Here is a 22,550-nt window from a genome sequence, read left to right on the forward strand (position 1 = left end):
TCCTTTTATTCTTCCAATCAAATATGATTACTAAACTAATGCTACTTAACAATAATAAGAAACAAACAATAACACTTCTTTTTATCCTCTTTTTTAGGAGGATCTTTCTTATTTAAATTGCGATTTTGAGCATTGTAGTTTATTACCCCGCTATTTTGTTTTCTTCTATTTCATTTTTCCGCTCCGGCAGCCTCAAAAATTTGTGAAAAAAGAAACAAATCTTGCATGCACAATTCTCATTCAAACACTAGCAGACAAACATTCAATGGTATACAAATTTGGGAAAAGGCCTAAATAAATTTGAGAAAGCTGAAAAGTGCTCCTCGAAACAAACACTGGGGGCCCAGTAACTCCTGTGAATCACTCGAAAGATTGAGCCTTTGCCTAAAGGTTGCAAAGTGCGACAGTCGACCAAAATATGTTTCACGGTCAGATACGTTCTCCACATACATCGTGGACAAGTTGAAGGTTGTTGCCTATTAAAAGCCTATTACAGATTAGCCTGATGTGACATTTGCAATCTAGAGAGAATTATAAGTTCTTTTCTCTCAAGTTCCTCAGTTGGCAATTTATGTACGACTGGTTTAATTTCTTTCAAACTATCTCTAAGACATTTCATCTTGCCGCCCACTTTCATTTGATAACGTTTTTAACATAAACGACTATATCATCTGGGCGGAGAGGAAATTGATCTGTTCTTTGGGATGGTTTGCAGTTTTCCTTGCCTATTGATCAGCTTTTTCATTTCTAAAAATGTCAACTGTGACTAGGAACCCATGTTGTTAAGTGTTTTGATTTCATAGAGGTATTTGTGAATTTCAAGATGTATGGGTCAACCGAGAAATTATTTTTGATGGCTTCAAAACCACTCTTCGAATCAGTGCAAATAGTAATGGCATTACAAATTCCTTTGCTATTCCTTTATAATGCTCAATGATCTTCTGATTGCATGAAGTTTGGCTATGTATATGCTAGCCACAATCGAGAGACTAGCTGAGGTAGTATCCCACACCCTACACCAATTTCATTTTTGGACCCATCGGTATAAAAAAAAAACTTTTATTGGGTTAGCTATTTAAAATTTTGCCCCATTAGAGAAGGTGGTTCTCTTTTGCTCAATAAGGCAAGATCTTCGATAATTATGGCAGTAGGTAATGACTACGGTGGAATATCTAGTAATTTAAACCTTCGACCATCAGATATTCCCTCCTAATCTCATTATTGTGATACATGGGATAAATGTAATTGTGTAGTTTTTGCTTAGTTTTGTAATTTATTGTTGTCCGCCTGTTACATCCAATTTGACTAATAAGTATTTAGGTAGAGAGAAACGACATGGTAATTGATATTGATAACTTTTATTTTCTCAGTCTTCATTTTTCAATCATTATGATATGATATGGCAATTAAAAAAAACTTCTATTACTAGTACACCATTAGTTTATAAAATCTCCTAATTTTTTCTTTAACTTTCATAGAAAATTCACTCAGAAGAAAATCGCTCTTCCCATGATTTGTTATTTAAATAAATCTTCTTCAAAGTAAATATCAAATGATATAAAAACATGAAGTTATTACAATATAAATTATTTTTTAAAATACATTTAAACACCAAACTTATGAAATTTACAGTCCTTTTTTTTTTTTTTTTTTGGAATTATGTTTACACTTTTGAATTTTCCTTTGTTAAGTACTCATTCATTTGTACAAATGCAATGATCATATGGACATTTTAATAAATAAATACACCAGGAAACTCAATTATTTACAATTAATTATTTTACAATATATTATGTATATTAACTAAAGATCAAATTATAATTTGTTTAGGTACACTTATATTTAAAAAATCATATCGCTAACCTAATAGGACAATAATGTTAGTTTTTAAAATAATTATATTTAAAAAAAAAGTTAACCAATATATTTTGAAACTAATTAGTCCCTGGGAAATTAACATTCCATTAGTGGGTGTGTCATGGAGTAAACATTATAAAAAAAACTAATTGTAAATCTCATTGGGGACTCAAAAATGCATTAATTATAAAATGGATTGTCGCAAAATAACATGTTGGAATTTATCGATACCTCCTCATATGTTTCATTCAAGTCAATAATTAAAACAAATAATTTAGAAATTGTTGCAGACATTGTGTTCACAAAATTGTGTGTTGAATCAATAATAGATATTAACCTCCAGCTAAGATAGAAAAAAATAGTGTAGGTAGTACCCAAATTTTTTAAATTATTAAAATGATTGTCAGAGCTAGAGGCCAATAAATATTGAAAATTGATATAATTGGTTTTTCACAATGAGAATCGTTAGGCACAGACAATTTATATTTGAGAGGCAGTTTGGAAGAAACTGAAACATATTTGGAACGTACTAACACCCACTTGGACGGCTGTGGATCTTTTATTATTATTAGTATCAAGTAAAAAATAAATGATATTAAAAACATGAGCTGTTGTATATTATATATCACATGGAAACTGGAATAACCCCAGTTCATCATGATTATAGATCACGAATTTAATAAAATAGTAGTAAAATGTTCTTGTTTGGAATGTCGGAGTCTGAGAAACGAAAATATACCGAAGAATACTCTTCAATGATTAGAAAAAAAGTGAAATTCTGGATGTCATCAAGTAGTCAAATGAGTAAAACTATTTACAATACACAGTTTCAATTATAAAAAAGTAACTTATAAAAATATCATTATCATAACAATATTTAATGAATACAACAATGTCCTTATTAGATTAAATTAGCTTTTTCTCTCTACTTGACACCATAGTTTAAATGCAACAAATTATAGTAAAAAGAAATATTTGTATTTCAATTATAAATATACACGCTGTTGATGTAAGGTGTATACTAGCTGCCAACCCGTTCAATTTGTCTGTACTTTTTTCTGAGGTTAGATACAGGATCCTTGAACAAGACAGGATCCATTCTAGTATTGCTTCTTAAGAGCGGCATATATCCAAAAACAGCTGCAAACGTGTTCAAACATGTCTGCCTTTGAATAAAATGATCCGGGTCGTTCCATGGTGATCTGAAAGTACAAACGTTATTGATTCTTCGGGTCTAGAAAATAAATTTATTCAAAAGTAAACCTGGAAGTCCCGGTTGTCGGAGGGGAATCCTTATATTGCTTCCTTTGTGTGACTTTGATAGGAGGCCGTCTGGTAACATGGCTGACAAGAAAATTCATTAGGATGTCTTCACAGTTGTGCGATTGCTCCACTGTCTTAAGGAGAAGAGGGCTTAACCAATCTGTGTAAAGATGGTTGAAGTATCTGTGGTAAAAAGCTGCTCCGGTGAGCACGATGGAATAGTCGTTTGTCCATTTTGATGTATAGCCCCATGAACCCTGTATATAAATTAATAAAATTAAATCCATATAATGTATGTACAGTCGACTCTTTATAATTTGAAACCCAAGGGACCACAAAAATAATTCAAATTATCACGATGTTCAAATTATCAAACGGAAAGAAAATCTAAGAGCATTTTTACAAGTCATCGTTAAAATAATGAAAAAGTGGAAATAGATCAGCTGCAAAATTGACTATTGTTACATATTATATAAAAAAATTTGTGAAGCGGTTGTGTTTGTATAAGGATTGCAATTCTTTTCAAGTGTTCACGACCACAGTACTAGAGGTGTGTCACAACAGATTAAAGGTAACAAAACATTAAATATCAGTATTCAACAAATCATTTAAAGTTGAAACAATACATAATTTTAATAATTTAAATGCACATTTAAATAAAGAACAAGAAAACTAAAAAGAAAATAGGGTGCATTAGAAAAAAAAATTATTGACTACTTGGTAAATAACTTCCTATTGAATATATAAATACGAGTATAATGACGCATTTGATGCACTCTAAATGGACTGATTATTTATTTATTCTTCTTATTGTATTATTTATTGCTTTAATGAAATTTAGGGATTCACACTCTTTAAAATTTCATTTGTTATTTATTTAGTAAATTGTACATAAAATTTTGTAAAAATACATAATATAGAATTATACATAAGAAATATATATGTAAAAAATAATATAAATAATGTGATGCAGTTTAGTTTTTCTGATATTCTCTCTCTCTCTCTCTCCTCTCCTTTTCTACCAACCTCCTGTTTTTGTTAAATTAAAATAAAGAGATTTCAATTTACAATAAAAATTGTCAACGTTATATAAATTAAAAAAAAAAAAAAAAAAATCAAACAAGCGTTCTTCCAGTTCATCTTCATCAATTTTTTTTTGCCATCGAGATAAGATATATATTTTCTGGATTTTGTTCCCAGAAAACCAAGCTTAACGTCTTTTTTTTGACAATTTCGTCACAGAATTTAACTCGAAGCTGATTACGAATAAAGTGCATAAATGTTAAAATTTTGAATGACATGTTGATTTTTTTTAATTTGAAGGTAGTTGTACGTAATGAAATAATATCCAACAGTATACCTACAACAATATGTGGTATTCATGAATTTGATAAATTGTTGAACAGTAGATTGTATTTGTAAGATTTCTTTACATTTATTGTTTTTATTGTTCATTAAATTAAAAATAAATATGTAATAAATTGTAATAACAATTTTATCGTTTTTCACACAGAGGTCTATCCTCTTTGCCCTAAATTTATGCTATCATAAGCTTTACATTTCGTTGCAAAAGTTATTTCCAAGACACATATCCAAAACAATGCAACTTTCTTGTTTGGCGTCGGCTGACTTGTCACTGTCCCGAAATTAGAAGCCTTTCTGTCCTACTAATCCACATGATATTACAAAAATCAATTTTATGTAGCAGCGGAACAACTGTTTCCTACATATTTCCAAAAAAATGGATAAATAAAAAAAGGTATTTTAATCGATCGAGTTAGAAAGGATCAATCAGGGTGATTGGGTAAAAACTCAATCCCAATAAGTACACTACTTCTCTTAATTGTATCATATTTTTAAAAATTGATTGTTAATCGCTGTTTATAAAGTTATATTGTTTAGGTAGCAATTTTCCCTCCACCGATATGGAAAACTGGCAGTGAAGAAAATTTCAGGTGTCATCTGTTGATGATCCATTTGGTTTGAGCTCTTCATCAGAGATGGCGATGTCAAGATGAAATACCCAGATAAAATATTTGAAATTGCTTCGGATTACCGAGAAAAAATTATTTACAAGTTTATTTATTATAAATAGACTGTAAAATAGATTATAACGACGACTAAATGAAGGGGTTACAATTTTGAGGATCGTTCTATGAAAATGGATTTTAATGTTTGTGATTGGTTGTAAAGGGTTTATTATGCCTTCACTAGTTTGAAAAGTTATTTTAAAAAAGCGTGAATAGACGGACCAAAGATGTTTAGTTTGGACAAAACCATTTTATTATTTAAGGGCGAATTTTTTATCCGTTTACGAAAACGGCGCTCGGACATACTAAACCTGCAACGCCGTCAGGTTCGGCGAAACTGTATCGCAAATATTACAGGGGCTAACAACGAGTCGTGATCAGAAAATTTATATTTAAATTATTTTAAATTATTCCGAAGGGTATGTTAAAATTTTAATTTATGACTCGTTGCCCAGGTTTTATAAACTTTTGTCATTTTATGAATTTTGATATTAAAAATTCCTTCAGTTGTTATTTCTTGCATTTTGTCTGTGTAATTTCGCATTAACTTATCAAATGCCAGGCAGATTTTGATCAGTCTGCCACAAAGATATGAGTGCAAATAAAAATACAGCCATCAACGTTTGCTGACAATATAAAAGCAGGATGTGAATCTGTTACTGGTTAACTTTCATAGGGCATTTCTGGTGTTGAAGTGTCCGAAAAATCTCAAAACTTTCATATTCATCCTTTCCTCTTTTGAACGGCGCTCAGACATACTAAACGTGCAACACATTCAGGTTCAGCGAAACTGTATCGCAATTATTTCAGGAGCGAACGAAGAGTCGTGATCAGAAAATTTATATTAAAATCATTTTAAATTATTTTGAGGGAATTTGTTACTGGTTAACTTTCATTGGGCATTTCTGGTTTTGGAAAATTTGTATAAAAATTATTTTAAATTATTCTGAGGGACATGCAAAAATTTTAATCTATGACATATTGCCCAGGTTTTTTAAACTTTTGTCATTTTATGAATTTTGATATTAAAAATTCCTTCAGTTATTATTTATGGCATTTTGTCTGTGTAATTTCGCACTTATCAAATACCAGGCAGATTTTGATCAGTCTGCCACAAAGATATGAATGCAAGCAGGATGTGAATCTGTTACTGGTTAACTTTCCTTGGGTATTTCTGGTGTTGAAGGGTCCGAAAAATCTCAAGATCCTATTTTTCCTCTCCCCTTTTGAATAGAGGGCCGATAAATGGAATGTAAAATAGATTACGACAAACAAATGAGTTATAATACTGAGGATCTTTCTAGGAAAACGTCATTTTAATGTTTGGGATTGATAGTAAAGGATACATTATACACCTTCACTAGTTTGAAAACTAAATAAAAAAAAGCGAGGATAGACGGACCAGCGATTTTAGTATGGACAAAACCATTTGGTTAATTATGGGTGAAGTTGTAATCCGTTTACGAAAAAGACGCCCGGATATACTAAACCTTCAACACTGTCAGGTTCGGCAAAACTGTATCGCAATTATCTGAGGCGGGAACGAAGGGTAAATCATTTTAAATTATTTTTGTGGGACATGTAAAAATTTTAAATTATGTCATATTGCCCTGGTTTTTTAAACTTTTGTCATTTTATGAAATTTGATTTTAAAATGTCTTTCAATTGTTGTTTCTTGCATTTTGTCTGTGTAATTTCAGGCAGATTTTGATCACAGTCTGCCACAAAGATATGCGTGCAAATAGAAATACAGCCATCAACGTTTGCTGACGATGTAAAAGCAGGATGTGATTCTGTTACTGGTGAACTTTCATTGGGCATTTCTGGTGTTCAAGTGTTCGAAAAATCTCAAAACTTTCCTTTTCATCCTTTCCCCTTTTGAACGGCGCTCGGACATACTAACCAGCAACACATTCAGGTTCGGCGAAACTGTATCGGACTTTTCTGAGGCGCGAACGAAGAGTCGTGATCAGAAAATTTATATTAAAATCATTTTAAATTATTTTGAGGGACATGCAACAATTTTAATTTATGAGATATTGCCAGTTTTTTAAACTTTTGTCATTTCATGTATTTTGATTATAAAAAATTCCTTCAGTTGTTGTTTAATGCGTTTTGTTCGTGCAATTTCACAATAACTTATTAAATGTCGGGCAGGTTTTGATTATAGTCTGCCACAAAGATATTCGTGCAAAGAGAAATACATTCATCAACGTTTGCTGACGATGTAAGAGCAGGATTTGAATCTGTTAGTGGATAACTTTAATCGGGCATTTCCAGTGTTGAAGCGTCCGAAAAATCTCAAGATTTTTTTTCTTCCTTTCTCCTTTAGAAGAGAAACTCTGGAATAAAAAGGACAAAAATGGTAACGATCTGTCGTCTGTGTGTTTCCAATAACCTTCTCGCAAATTGGATATTTTGTTTTGTTAAATTTATTGAGACTGATGTCAATATCTTATTCAAAATGAACCTTCTTCTGGGTAGTTTATGTTCCCTTTATAAATTCCTTCAGTTTCGTTTTTATTTTCTAAAGTTGTAAAATATTTGGGAATACGTATATACTAAACTTACCTTAGCATCATCCCAATAGTGTGACCTAGCAGGATAACCGACTATACGCTCAGGAAAATGTTTCCATACTTGGAAAGCAAAGTCTATTTCATCGGTTGTAAGAAGTGCGTCTTCATCCAATGAAAGTATGGCACTGGTGCGAATGAGCGGATGAGGTGAAAACCTCTGAGATATGCCCGGTTGATGAATTATATGAAGTGGCATTGACATAACCGGCCATCTAACACGGGCGGGCGTGCTTTTTTCATTTGCCCAAATCACAACCACCTGAAAAAAAAAAATTAAGTAAAAGCATAAAACGAGTAGATTTCAAATAAAAATATTTACCATGGCAGTATAGTTGCTTTTTGATATAGCTTTAACAATTTTATACAAAGGAGATACCACCGTCAGCGGTGCTCCTAATTGAGCATAGACAACTGCTGTAAACTGCTGTTCCTGGGACATGGCCTGGTCCCAAGGATAAGGACCGTTGTACTGAGGAAGAGACACCAATGCTCCTGGAGCTGAATTCCAAATTCTTCCATCTCTCTGGGCCTGGCCTGGCAAACGCTCTCTCAATATCTGAAACAAGCATGAACAATGATGAACTATCCAAAATAATTAAAAGTTTTTTTTGTCAAAGGTTTAAAATATGACAAATTACCTCGAGAGTGGTGAACACAATTTTTTCAATGGATGAGAAATATTTGTCCCAAAGTATTTGAGTTTGCTGTCGCAGAGCGAACAGTTTTGTCGCTGAAATTGACCTTACGATTTCCGGCACCTGTAAAATTCAAATTTCGATGTACTTTCTTTTTAAATACTGGCTAATAATGGTAAACATTTTAAAAATTAACAAGCCATCATGGGGAAACATTATCTATTTGAAAAAAACGTCCTACAATAAGCTTTGATGTATTAAGGGTACGCAGATGGCATAGTCATAACAAGAAGAAGCAAATACGACGAGACTCTAGTCAAACTATTGTAAACATCATTAAATAGAACGCTGAAATGGTTCTATTAAAACAGCCCAAAAGGCTTTTCTCTCCAAGGCAACAATAGTACCATTCACCAGGTTAAAAGCTAAATCTTATAACTTTTCACTTACAAAACCAACAAATAAAAAGTTCCCAAGAGGTAATCGTTAACTAAATTTAGAATGTACACCTTAAGAGAATACATGACAGAGCACTAAAGACACAAGGATATGCCAAAAAGCCTGTGGTAGAACTGGGGATAAATACTAAGTCAAAGAATCCATCCTTTTGCCATTTTTCAAATGTCGTGTAATCGGTTTGGAGAGCTTTAGTGAAGTGTACTTCATTTTAATTCATTAAATTCACTATTTTCGTGGTCCGCTTGACCAATTAAATCATTACAATTAATTAAGGTTTTTAGTTGAGATGAAAAACAATTGAAAAATGGCAAAAAGGAGGGAAAACCCATAAGGTGGGGTTGAGATGGGGAGTTGATGTCCGAGTGGATTGAGGTCACGATAGCTCAGGTGGTAGAGCAGCGGCGTATCTAGCCGAAGGTCGTGGGTTCGAATCCCTCTCGTGCCATTAACTTTTTCTCATCTCAACTAAAAACCTTAATTAATTGTAAACTATACGGCAAAATTGTTTAAAAACATTGGTTGGGAAAAATTATTATAAGTGTAATTCAAATTGAGGTAATAATATTGCGATATTAATAATTTACAATGACAACAGTTTCAACTACAACTACTTGTAAGGAAGTACAAGTACAAGTTTATGTACAAGTAATTGTACTCAGGAACACACAAGTACAGGTATACACTTGTAATTGTATTCAATGTTCACAAGTACAAACAGAAGTACTTGTACTTGTACTACCAGTGTCAAGTATTTTACTTGTACTTGTTCTCGCTGGAAGTCAAATTGCAAGTACGTGTAAAAGTACTTGTACTTGCAATTACTTTTGAAGAACTTGAGACTTTTAAATAACTTCGTTGTCCCGCCCTTTCGTTCACTGATATTCCTGAAATAATACATTCACACATTTACTCAAATACTTGAAGGAAGTACTTAAGTACAATTGTACTTAGCTTTTCACAACTCTGCTACTAGCTGTTTATAAAAGGTCTGGCACACTTGCGCGGAGTTTGCCACAAAAGCAGGTGTGGGTGTGTCAATCGGGTATGGCCTATCCTCAGACGGATGAGCACGATTCCTTTCGTTTCAGATTCCTGATAGTGGTTAAGTTGGCACGCAAGAGCTTCTCGGACAGAATCGGCTTTATTATCGTATTGTATATCAATCGTTTGTTGTGAAGCGTCAGTTTCGATCGTTTGTCTAATAATCGTGAGAGTGTTCTCGTCTAGTTCTGCTTTTTTAGTCTTGTATGCGGATTTCAAGTTAGTCTTTTATCAAAGTACAGCCCAAAGTCAATTAATTAACGATTTTAATTGAGGGAAAATTCAAATGGTGGGGTTGACATGGGCAGTTAGTGCCCGAGTGGATCGAGGTCACGATAGCTCAAGTGGTAGAGTAGAGGCGTATCAAGCCGAAGGTCGTGGGTTCGAATCCCGTTCGTGACACTGACTTTTTATCTCAAATAAAAACCTTAATTAATTAAAAGTTTAACTATAGGTTGCACGTAAAATAATAAATCTTATTTGTACACTCGATTTACTATGATTATGACCCATTGATGCAATAATTTACATAAGTTGAATGTTCACCTTTTCCATCTTCGACTTGGCTATCTCCTCTGTTCAGCGAAACGCCATAATGTAGCCTGTCTGATTATTAGGTTTTCATATATATCACCAGCAAAGATGCCTAGGGGTCCCATGAGCCTGAAAACGTGTAGCAGGGAAGTGCCAATGCGAAAAAGCTATTAAGATAAGCGACGCAGTACGATTACTCAAGCATGAGACAATAACTGAAATATTTACGCCCCAGAGGACTTGGAACAAAGTGATTACCATGTTAAAGACCAATTTGAACTTTTCGCTAACTTAAATTGCACGAGTGGCTATATACTATAAAGTTGCCTTGATCAGAAAAATATTAGTTTAACCATCAAACGACAAAAATAAAAAAAAATACTTCTAACGTTTTTTGTTTGGTCTATTGAACTGTAATTTTATTAAGTCCAAGGTGTGTTTTTACTTTAAACTGACATATTTAACAATATTCTCCATAATTAAACAAATGATAAATCAATTTTTCTAATATAAAACTTTTAAAAATGTAAATAACATTATTTTTTATCTAAATGAAAAAGATGTAATAAGATGAACTCAACTGACCCCCGGTTTGTTACCTAGCGGGAGGAAACTAAGACAATGTAAGAGGATCCGTTTGGAATCCGAGGTAGGCCCTTTGGCAACTATGGTGACAAATTAAGCTAATTAGAACAGTACCTGAGTAGGGAGTCGCAAAACGACAAATTTCAAAATTAATTCTATGCAGGAATTTCAATTTAGCCGCCAGCGTGACGAAGAAGGATTTTAATTAATATGTATTGTGTGTTTTTTTTAACAGGGAAATTGCATTGAAAGCTTTGTGCGGACTGAACCTTAAACTTTTCGGGGGAAACTTTTACAGGAAAAAGTACAGGGTTTTAAACAATTAGGAAAAAAAAGGTAATTTTTAATTAATTAATTTAATTTTAAGGTAATTTTTTTTAAATTTGACTAAATCTATTTGTTTAATAGACAATATATACGAAACAAGGAAGTACGTTCAAACGTTAAAAACAAAGATTAAAAAAACGCAAAAACCAACAGAACGAAATAAAAAACTTTCAAAACGTCTGAATATAAGAAACAAAATAATATATTGAAAAAAAGTTACATGGAGCAAATTCATCTTTTCTAAATAATATCTCTATGAACAAAAATACAGCATTGGGATTTTTTAAAAGAAAGAGGGAAAGACAAAAATTAATGGAAAAACAAGAACAAAAGAAAAGACGATCAAGGATAGAAAGTTAAAAAATATAAAAAGCAACGAAAGATTGGAAAAAGAAGAAATGTGAGAAAGAAATGAGGAAAGATAGAAGATAAAGAGAAAAAGAGAAAGTGGAAAAGAAAGAATTAAAGAATAGCAAATAGAAAAAACAAAAAAAAAACGAAAGAAAACGAGAAGGATAGAAGAGAAAAGCAAGAAAGAAAAGAAAAAGGAAAGAAATATAGAAAGATAGAAGAGGAATGAAGCAAGATAGGAAAGAAAAAAGAAATAATTAGGAAAAGATAGAATACAAAAAACAAGATAGAAATGAAAAATCAAAAGAAATCGAGAAAAACAGAAGATAAAGAAAAAACAAAAGAAAAGAAAAAATAAAGAAATGAATAAAGACCGCTAATAAAAATTGAGGAAATGGTGATATAAATTAAAAACAAAGAAATAGGAAAAGATAGAAGAGAAAAGAAAAGAAAAACATAACAGGAAAAATAAAGAAATGAATAAAGAACGCTAACTAATTGAGGAAATGATGATAGAAATTAAAAACAAAGAAACAGGGAAAAATAGAAGAGGAATGAAGCAAGATGGGAAAGAAAAAAAATAGGGAAAGACATAATAGAAAAAAGCAAGATAGAAATGAAAAATCAAAAGAAATCGAGAAAAACAGAAGAGAAAGAAAAAACAAAAGAAAAGAAAAAATAACAGGAAAAATAAAGAAATGAATAAAGACCGCTAACAAATTGAGGAAATGGTGATAGAAATTAAAAACAAAGAAATAGGAAAAGATAGAAGAGGAATGAAGCAAGATAGGAAAGAAAAAAAGAAATAAATAGGGAAAGATAGAATAGAAAAAAGCAAGATAGAAATGAAAAATCAGAAGAAATCGAGAAAAACAGAAGATAAAAAAACAAAAGAAAAGGAAAACATATTAGGAAAAATAAAGAAATGAATAAAGAATGCTAACTAATTGAGGAAATGATGATAGAAATTAAAAACAAAGAAATAGGAAAAGATAGAAGAGGAATGAAGCAAGATAGGAAAGAAAAAAAGAAATAAATAGGGAAAGATAGAATGGAAAAAAGCAAGATAGAAATGAAAAATCAAAAGAAATCCAGAAAAACAGAAGCTAAAGAAAAAATAAAAGAAAAGAAAAACATAACAGGAAAAATAAAGGAATGAATAAAGAACGCTAACAAATTGAGGAAATAATGGTAGAAATTAAAAACAAAGAAATAGAAGAAGAGGAGGAAAAAAGCAAGATAGATAAGAACACGCAAGAAGAAAAACAAAAGAAAAAATAATGAAAGAAAGAGAGAAACAGAAGGGATTGATAGAAAGATATCAAGATAAAGAGGGAAGCAAAAGAAATAAGAAAGGCAGAAAAAAGGAAATAAATAAATGATCTTATTTTATATATTATTAACTCCACGTTTCATATCTTCTCTATTGATAGGTTGAAAAATTCCAAGTTCCCCGTGGTTGAAAAACTATTCAATTTAGTAAATTATTTGTTCGTTTCGGGCTCCTGGCCCATCATCAGAAACTAAAAATAGAGAAATCTCATGGTATAATTCCCAATCTGAAGGCACACCCATAAGCAATTTCCATTTTTTTAAATAAAAGTATTTATTCCTGGACTATGCGAATGATACATATATATTATTTTTTCACCCCCTTTATTTGTTGAGGGGAATGTGGTATACCAATAACTGACTAAAATAAAATATATGTTTCAATTACAGTTTTAAAACCATGTTGACGACATTCCCCTCAACAAATAAAGGGTGTGGAAAAATAATATATATGTATCATTTGCACAGTCCAGGTAAAAATACTTTTATTTAAAAAAAAATGGAAATTACTGATGGGTGTGCCTTCAGATTGGGAATTATACCATGAGATTTCTCTATCTTAGTTGCTGATGATGGACCAGGAGCCCAAAACGTCCATGTAATTTACTAAATTGAATAAAGGTTTTCAACTATAGAGAAACTAATACTAAAATTTTGAATGTCATCTAATAACTTGTTCCTAAATAACTGCAAAAAATCAATAAATACAACTAAAATAAACTACACAAATAGTAACAATAAACTTTTTGATCATGATAAGTACAACATTTTTAAACTTTTAAAAACGAATTGAAAACGAACTGGAATTTAATCAAATCGACAAGCTGTCTGTATTCTTTTAGCAAAAAATAAAACTCCAACCTGGGTTTTGTGCGAATAATCAAACCATACATTAAATATTCAAATTTGAAAATGTTATACATATGATTTGAATGTAAATTAAAAAAGTTGTAAATTTGCTGGATACAAAAATTACCATACACTTTCAAACGTAGACACTTGCCTTTGGCGACAGGCAGGCTTGTTGATTGTTGAATATAAACTTTAACGTGCATAACTAACGAAACGGGAAAACACTCCGCTGGGGTGACACAAGCGTCTAGATATTTCAAGCCGTATTGTCAGTAGATGTTTAACTAAAGGAAAGTAATTTTTATGGGGGCTTAACGTCCAACTACATGTTGGGTGTCGCGGACGAGAGGTCAAACCACTTTTGGGCGATGACACACGGAGCGGTTTTGACCAAAGCGTTTATCGCGAGAAAAATCGAGGCGGTGAGTCGTTCATTGTTGTTGCATTAACCTGACAGACGTAGCGGTCGTAACCGCCTGTCGGTTTTCAAACCGAGTCGGTCGGTGGCGGAGACGACCCAACGCGTCGGTTTTGAAAACGCCAGGCGGTGAGTGGTACCCAAGTATTGCATCAGCCCTGACACACGTGGCGTTTATTTGAGCTGTTCGTACCCTACTTTCTTGAAGGGTTGTTTGTTTGTCAGTCTTCTAATTTACTTTTAAGATGCAAAATATAGACGTGGAGAAAAAAAATTGTAATGCGGCATTTTATTTTACTATGTAACTCGTCAAAACTGCCCATTTACATCGTGGTAATGTTAAAACATTCTTCAGGGTGTTTCCTTATCTCTGAAAACAAATTCTTAAAATGCCCTCTTTCGCTTCTCTTCTCGACAATTGGATGAACCTACATTCTCCTGTGTTTTTTCTCCATTCTCTTCTTCCAACGATAGTACAACAGAGACGCCAGAAGTAACTCTTCATCCATGGGAACTCCATGGGGAATGGGCCAATGCCAGTTCAATAAGATTACAGAGACACCAGAAGTATCTCTTCATCCATGGGAACTCCATGGGGAATGGGCCAATGCCAGTTCAATAAGATTAATAAATAATAGAATTTTAGCTAATTCTCAACTTCCTGACACCTAGAGCTTTACATATTGATACTTAATCACCACTAAAAATGGGGGAAAAAATCTAAGTATTTACAGATTGTACGGTGCTGTACAGTAACAACCGTTTTTAAAACGAACTCACCTTCCTCCAGGGCCTCTTTTAACTTTACAACTACTTGAAAGTACATCACCCTATAATTAAATGATTTCTACAGCTTTAAAGTATGCGCATGACTGTCGGTGATACATGGTAGTAACTAGTTTAATAAAGATTTTGTTTTGAATATTATCTGGAGGAGGAAGGGGACCTCGTTCAAATCCCAGCTCTGTGCCTTTTAAATTATAGTATGAAAAATGAAAAGTAGTTTAAACCTTCCTTGACTCTGAACAGGAATTACTTTATTTTTTATTGATCAGAGAGGATTGATTTTTTTTTTTGTTGGGGGGGAGCGAAACGGGAATCGAACCTACAACTGCAGGATCTAATCCGAGAGTCTGACACGCTTATTCGGCTACCCGAGATCCCATCTAAATATAAATCAACTTAAATATTTATTTTTAAAGACTATTTTTCAAAACTGCATAGAGAAAAGAAAACCGAACGAGACGTAGTGTGTAGATAACTGAGATTTCGCTTCGTAGCCAGTTCCATGGAATGTTCATCAAAGAAAAAAAAAAGTACTGCATGGGGGGAATGGTCTGTAAGGCTGTAACTAATACACGAAGTTACACACAGTTACAGAACAATATATTTATTAAACAGGACTTGTTATACAAACTGCAAAATAACACCTTGCCACGTTCAATGCTTATATGCACTGTTGTAGGATACTTTTAATAACTGAGAGAAAACAAAACCGCTTCGGCCAAAACGCACATCATACCGCTGCATGTGTCACAACCTAGCAAAACCGAAGCGGTAACGCTTCGGTCAAAACCGCTCCGTATGTCAGCGCCCTTTCAATACTTTTTTATATTATTTCCAGTCCAAATTCCATGGGCAGTGCCGCGATTAGAACCTAGAACCGCTAGCGCGGCAAAATTGAATAATTCTGCCGGCCCTTATTAATTTGAAACGGTGCTAAAAATATTTTTTAAATTAATACATTTTATTTATTAAATCCGGTCAAATGAGCCGAATGACTTTTATTTAATGATTTTAATTACCGTTTAAAGAATAATATAATAGACTTTTAAATGGATGTTTTAAATGTACTAAATCCTTAATTTTCAGTCGTGAATATCGTACCACAAGGGAATCCCTGACCAATTTCGACGCCGATGAAAGATCCATAGTGGAAAGAAATTAACAAAATGTAAATTACCAAGGGGGTGAAATCAACTAATCCTTTATGGGGAAAAATTGCACAGAAGTCTGTTTATTCGGGCCCGACTTCATTTAACGACCGGGCGACAAAGGATATTAGAACGAGGATTACAAAAGAATAAGGAAAAAAAATGGTTGTTCAACGTCGAACCACGTTATTGAAAAGAAAGAAAAATAACTCTCGTTTTTTTCATCTGTATGACCGTGGAACTTAAATATCAATAAAAGTGTTTCACCATAATTCATCTATTTTAATATGCTTTATTTGGATGGCCCTTGGAGGATCTGACTCCAAGTGTCATCCTGACCCGATTAAGGATAGGCCATACGAGGTTGACACACTTATTTGTGGGCCAAAGCCCGCGTATATGTCCCACCTAATTGAAGGGTGGGAATCCTTGGCTTTATGTAAAGACCGAGTAAGAACACCACTCGAAATGAGAATTGTGCTTGAGCAAGACAGCTCAAGTCTCCTGTTCTTGGAAGAAACATATAACATAAGCATATAATTTTGTAACACAATCAAGTACTAGTGAATGTAACTATTACTATGCATGTAGAGATCCCGAGGAATATGGAATAATCTGGGACAGTGTGAATGTAATTTATTAGAGTGAATAGTGTTTATGATATGGTATGGTATGGTGGAAAGGATACTGGGAAGCGGGGCCTTCTTCTCAGAAGTATCAGGTCATTGACTGTTATTGCTGCAATTTGGTTCCCTGAGTCTTTTTCGTACGTTAAGTTAAACCTCCATTGAGCTGTTGCTTCGCATTCGAATATGATATGAGTGGCTGTTTCCTCCTCATCATTACATAATCTGCAAATGGGATCATCGCTGTATATACCCATGTTGTGTAGATGTTTTCTCAGATACCAGTGACCGGTTAGTAGTCCCATCACTTCTCTGAGTTTTGCCCTCTCCAATTGTAGCAGTGTTTTTGCCAATTTTGGTGAGGATTGTTTCATCATAAGTTTACTACGTCTAGCACCGCTAGAGTTTATCCAATTCTCTCTTTGTTTTGTTTGGATCCATTCTGCGATGGAGGATTCTATGTTTGTTTTTGTTATCCCAAGGATAGGTTCGGGGCCTATGTATGGTCTTGCAGATCCTCCTCTGGCCAGTTTGTCTGCTTCTTCGTTACCCAGAATTCCCCTGTGCCCTGGCACCCAAGATATCATCAGGTTGTTGTGTTTTCCCAGGTTTTGGAGATTTTGAATACATTCACTGACTAGTTTTGATGTAATTCTTTTACATGAACGCTTTAATAGCTGTTTGGCTGTCTGATCTTATGAGGATTTTTTGTCAGTGTAACCTCTTTTAAGGTTTTCCAGGACACAAGCGTTGATGGCATGTATTTCTGCTTGAAAGACCGAAGTATACTTCCCTAATGAGTTTGATTGCTCATGTTTTGGGCTTGTACAGAAAACGCCTGATCCGGTTCCTTCGTTTGTTTTGGAGCCATCCGTATACCATATCATTGTATCTGGTGCTTTCCTGTGTTCTTCCTCTCCTTTATAGTCTGTTGAGACTTTATAGGAAGTTGTGAAGAGTGTTTATTATAGGTAAATTTTTATCTATGGCTGACGAGGCTCTGAGGTAGAGAGAGGCTGCCAAAAGGATAGAGAAATGAATTGAGAAATCTTTTATAAAAATTCTATTCGCCGGACGGTCGATTGGTTCACTGCGAATGGGTTACATCTTTATCAAGATAAAACAAAGACACTTGATCTGGGCCTTCGTGATCTGGGTTCTCTGACAATTTTGTTGATCTAGAAATAAGAGTTGATCCTCTTCTGAATTGGGGTGATCATTGTGAGAGACTAGTCAAGTCTCATGAGTCAGGCTTTCCTAACAGTAATGAAAATATTTTACTCTGGAAATCATAAGCATCTGTCAAAGAAATTTTTGCATTGCAAATCAGAGCCATTCGGGTCATTGACATTTTTGAGTATCAAGAAAATTGTAAAAAAAGCTTTGTTAAATTAAGGTTGATGGCGCTTGCTTCGATGTATTTATATTTATTTTTGTGAGATTTATGTGCATAAAAATTAGAATATTTGACACTGTATATAATGTAAATAAATATTCTAGTCGAGACGCTTTAAAATTATATGTTCCATATACGAGAGTGAAAAAGTTCAAAAATTGTACAAATAACTGCCCCAAGTTTACAATTCTTTTCCCAAAACTTTCAAATCCTTGTCTTTTATTATGTTTAAGGAAATATTTTTAATATGTGGTTTTTATGCCTTTCAATGAATTTTGTGAATTTTTAAACTTTAATGTTATGCAAGTATACAAATTTTTATGTGAATATTCTGTAATACCAAAAGCTTGTGGCTTACGACAATAAATGCTATTCTATTTAACACACAAATCCTAATTGACGTGATAACTTGCATGGTCCGAAAAATAGACCAGAATGCAACAAAGCGCAAGAAGAAAAAGTAAACAGCATGAAAGAAGAAGAGGGTGGTGATATACGGGGCCAGTAAACCCCATAAAACTATCCACAATATGTTTTATTTAGAGGCGATCTATTTCACATATCAACAACTGAGAGATTTATGATAAGGTTAAACGAATTCTTTTTTTTTTTGGGGGGGGGGTCCTATCCCTTCATTAAGGAGGGCAACACTGATTCCGTCAAGTGAGGTTAATTCAGTATTTAAAGCGGTTTTTTAAACTGTAAAACCAATATATTTTACAAACACCATACTTATTGGGGAAAAAACATTCAATTTAAAGAATATTTCATTAATTATCAATAAATGTTGTTTGGAAAAAAATCTGTCTGTACTGATTAAATTTGAAGAGTAGTATATTTCGGCTAAATCTACTTCTTATTTAATATAAATTCATGCGAAATTATAACTATGTAATATTACATTAAAACATTGTCACTTGAAAGCATTTGAATTTTCCCAAATGTAGTTTCATTTGCAGTCATACGCACTGTATAACGCTCTTTATTATGAAGGAAGGGGTATTATAACAAATTAAAATTATAAATACCCCAATTCAAAGTTTATCGTAGTTCTCAAAAGGGAGACGGATAATTTAATTGTGACCAAAACCTGCCCCTTAAATATTCACGTAAATCTCCTTGTTTGGAAAAGGAGTAATTTCATTTCTAATCTGAACTCAAGGTAGATGAATTTTGATGAATTCCATTATTTGATAATCCGGCGGTTTAGTTTGCTAGACCTCTTGTAATGATTTAATTACTTGCGGAAGAGAAGCTGACATTAGAATTGTAGTCTGTGGAAAGGGGTGATCCATAAATAAGTCAAAATCGGCAATTAATTCCGAGAAAGGGTGGTGGCTAATGTAAACATCACATTAGAATCAGGTCCCATCCCAGAGTCAGACGTTGCGATTTGAAATTCTTATTAGAACGAATGGAAACGGCATCTGAGCCGGTGGAACGAGAGAGTTTGCTTTCGGCCGAGGTCTTCACAACATTTAGGGGTGAGGTCAAGCCCGGATTTCTTTCTAAACAACAATCGGACCAGGCCAAGAAAAAGCATCTGAAAGTGCATCTCACTAGGTTGACTCGATTTGTTTGTGGGGGGGGGGGTTAATATAGAATTATGACAATCCTTTCCTTCGACCTAAATAGATCTATTGTGGAACCGCTCTAAATTATAATCATACCTTGGAAAGTGCACATTTTCCTATAAGCCTAAGCACTTTCCTTGGTGCTTCTTCGCGGACCTATTTTGGTATGAGAAATGTATCCGGGCTAATGCTTCACTTTCAAAAAGGATATCGATGTCTCTGGTTCCTCCTGACAGAGTCGGCATGATTCTGTCCCCGCCGTGCCCTTCTTCTACAGATGGTAGGCAGTGGCCGGTGTCGAGTATCCATATTGAGAGATTTATAAAACTCTTAGTTTGCCTGGTAGTTTTGTCCAGTGTTTGACTTTTTCTTTCTCAAGCCGTTTTTCCAGTTCCAACTTAAGCACACACTCCGCACCTAGTTGTGGGTCTGGTCCCATTGTTGAGAGGGCTGTTCCTTTTTTGTAGTTGGTCCTGATGGCTGCCTGAGAGTATATCTGTGCACCCTTCATATTTTTCTTTACTAAGTCCTACAAAGTTGTTCCATAAACTTGAGCTTGGAAAATTGCTGTGGTTAGTCCAAGGGGCTTAACAAGGGTGTAATTCGGCCTTTTTATTCATCGCCTACACTATTTTCATCGTCGATCCATCAACCAAATGTCCACTTGGAATGGTCTTTCAAAGCTGAAGTTTTCTCGCATTTTATCAAGTATCGTTACAACTATCTCATTTATTTTAATTCTTTTCAGAATTTTATGGTGGCTCTTCCTTACATCTGGCTTTATTTCTTTTTATCTCAGGAACGGTTGGCACTCTTAAAAGCAGGCACGTTACGTACATAAATATGTAAGAGTGGAAGGTCGAGTGCTATTTTTATGAGTAGTAGGGCAGGTATGTCAAACAGTTTAACATTTCTAATCATTCGTGATGATTAAACAGAACTTTGATTTTCACATAAAATGCAGCATTGATTTTTGCAAGGATTGACATACATTTCCGTTTCAAAGTTCTTCCTTTTTTTAATTAAAATTGCACCAGGGTTATTTCAAAGGTTTAATATTCATCATTTTCTACAACGTGGGAAGATTGTTAGCTTAAGTTGGCAAAGTGTATATTTGCTAACTGAGTAAAATATCTTGGCCATATCATTCGGGAAAAAAACAGCTCACGAGAGCTTCAGTTAAACAAGAATTTTAAAATACCATTTTATTATTTGTTAGGTTTATTCAGAATTCTAGATTAAATCGCTGAAGCCCCAGAAGAGGTTATTTCAGCCTCCCTTCAGCTAAAGCAATATTGCCCTGGTGTGTTCTTGGATACACACCGGGTATAGCACTCTGGACTGAGGAAGCTTAAGAACATCCTACTTTATTAGAGCAACCTTATAATAAGATCCAATCTTGATCGTTACTTCTAAGTATCCCATAAAACTTCATTATCCCATATCTGCCTTATCCTAGCACAGGGCAGTGTCTTTGCTACTCTGCTTTACTCAACTTATACTAGCTATCTAAATGAACCTAAAACTATCAAATACCAAAATTCTTTCTCCTGATGAAGATCCCTTCACATTTTCTCGTAATCTTCAAAATCACTTGCATCCTCGAACACTGGCTCTGACTGTGGAGAATCATGATTAAAGGTGGCCATTCACGATCTCTCCAAATGGAACCGCGCCAAGCCGTACAGCTCTATTTGGAGTGCCTGAAATTTTACGCATTTACGACCGCTCTACAGCCAGTCGCTCCGAACGTCATCTAGCGAATTACCGTCTCAAAATGAATAACGATCTCTTGTACTACGCTGATTAAAAGGAAAAACCAGAAGAGGAAATGGTGTAAGAAGTGGCTCCTGACAGAAGCCGTAATACCCACAACAATTTGATGAAAGATCTTTCCCTTGAACCCGCTGATTGCAGGAACTATTTAAAGACAGATGAAACGTCTTATTTATTCATTATATTTAGTGTTCTATTGACCAAATTACTTCTTTCAATTAATTAATCTTTTTTGTAAGGTTTTGGTACAAATGAAAAAGCTAGTGCCATGACCTTCGGATAAGTACCCCGCTACTCTATCACTTGAGCTATCGTGACTTCGATCCTCTCGGACACCAAAAAATGGCAAAAAGAGGGAAAATTCGAAAGGTTGTAGGTTGAGATGAGGGGTTGGTGTCCGAGTGGATCGAACTATCGAAGTCATTTAGCTCAAGTGGTTAGCGCAGTGACATTATTTTTTCATTTCAACCAAAACCTTACAAAAAAAAAAAATTAACGTCTTATTTATGTTTACTCCAGCTTGTTACCCCCTCGATTAGAAAACAAAACACAGTCATGAGAGAAATCATCATTCGACATTGAAAGATTGGCAGCCACATAACGATTTCTCGCTGCAGGGACGAACTACGAAGAAATTAAGTTCTCTACTAGGATTTCTGCGCAGCGCTTAGAAGTTATCAATACTGAATCTCTCGTTGCATTTGTATACTTTTGAAAAGGTCGACCAACACGAGTTTTCCCATTCGCGACCAAGCCAGCGCTCCAATATATTCCACCGTTCACGCCAGGTTTTCCCATTCATGCGTGTCGTGTTGAGAGTGCCATGTGAGATATTGCTGTTTTATGTTTATGTATGTTGGATTTTGAAGGGGTGGGGAAGGATGTCGGTATAGAAAAGACATTTTTGTATAAGGCGTCGGCTTCTTTGAGGTGAAAAGAGCCGACGAAGGAAAAAAACGTTGGTAATGATTCGACCAGATT

The 22,550-nt window shown here is 34.1% G+C and overlaps 1 protein-coding gene across 1 annotated transcript in view; it reads right to left on the minus strand.

Annotated features, from left to right (window-relative positions):
• Window positions 1–1,635: 1,635 nt before the first annotated feature.
• Window positions 1,636–22,550, minus strand: part of LOC106674189 (exostosin-1) — a 300,933-nt gene continuing 280,018 nt past the window's right edge. Inside the window, exons 4-8 of the mRNA XM_014406774.1 lie at window positions 8,368–8,487; window positions 8,049–8,285; window positions 7,722–7,988; window positions 3,121–3,377; window positions 1,636–3,059 (exon numbers count right to left, since the gene is read on the minus strand). Coding sequence (XP_014262260.1) covers window positions 2,879–3,059; window positions 3,121–3,377; window positions 7,722–7,988; window positions 8,049–8,285; window positions 8,368–8,487 — 1,062 coding nt within the window. The 3' untranslated portion in view covers window positions 1,636–2,878. The remainder of the gene's footprint in view (window positions 3,060–3,120; window positions 3,378–7,721; window positions 7,989–8,048; window positions 8,286–8,367; window positions 8,488–22,550) is intronic.

Source organism: Cimex lectularius, unplaced genomic scaffold (assembly GCF_000648675.2).
Source record: "Cimex lectularius strain Harlan isolate CLEC.00 unplaced genomic scaffold, Clec_2.1 scaffold91, whole genome shotgun sequence".
NCBI lineage: Eukaryota > Metazoa > Arthropoda > Insecta > Hemiptera > Cimicidae > Cimex > Cimex lectularius.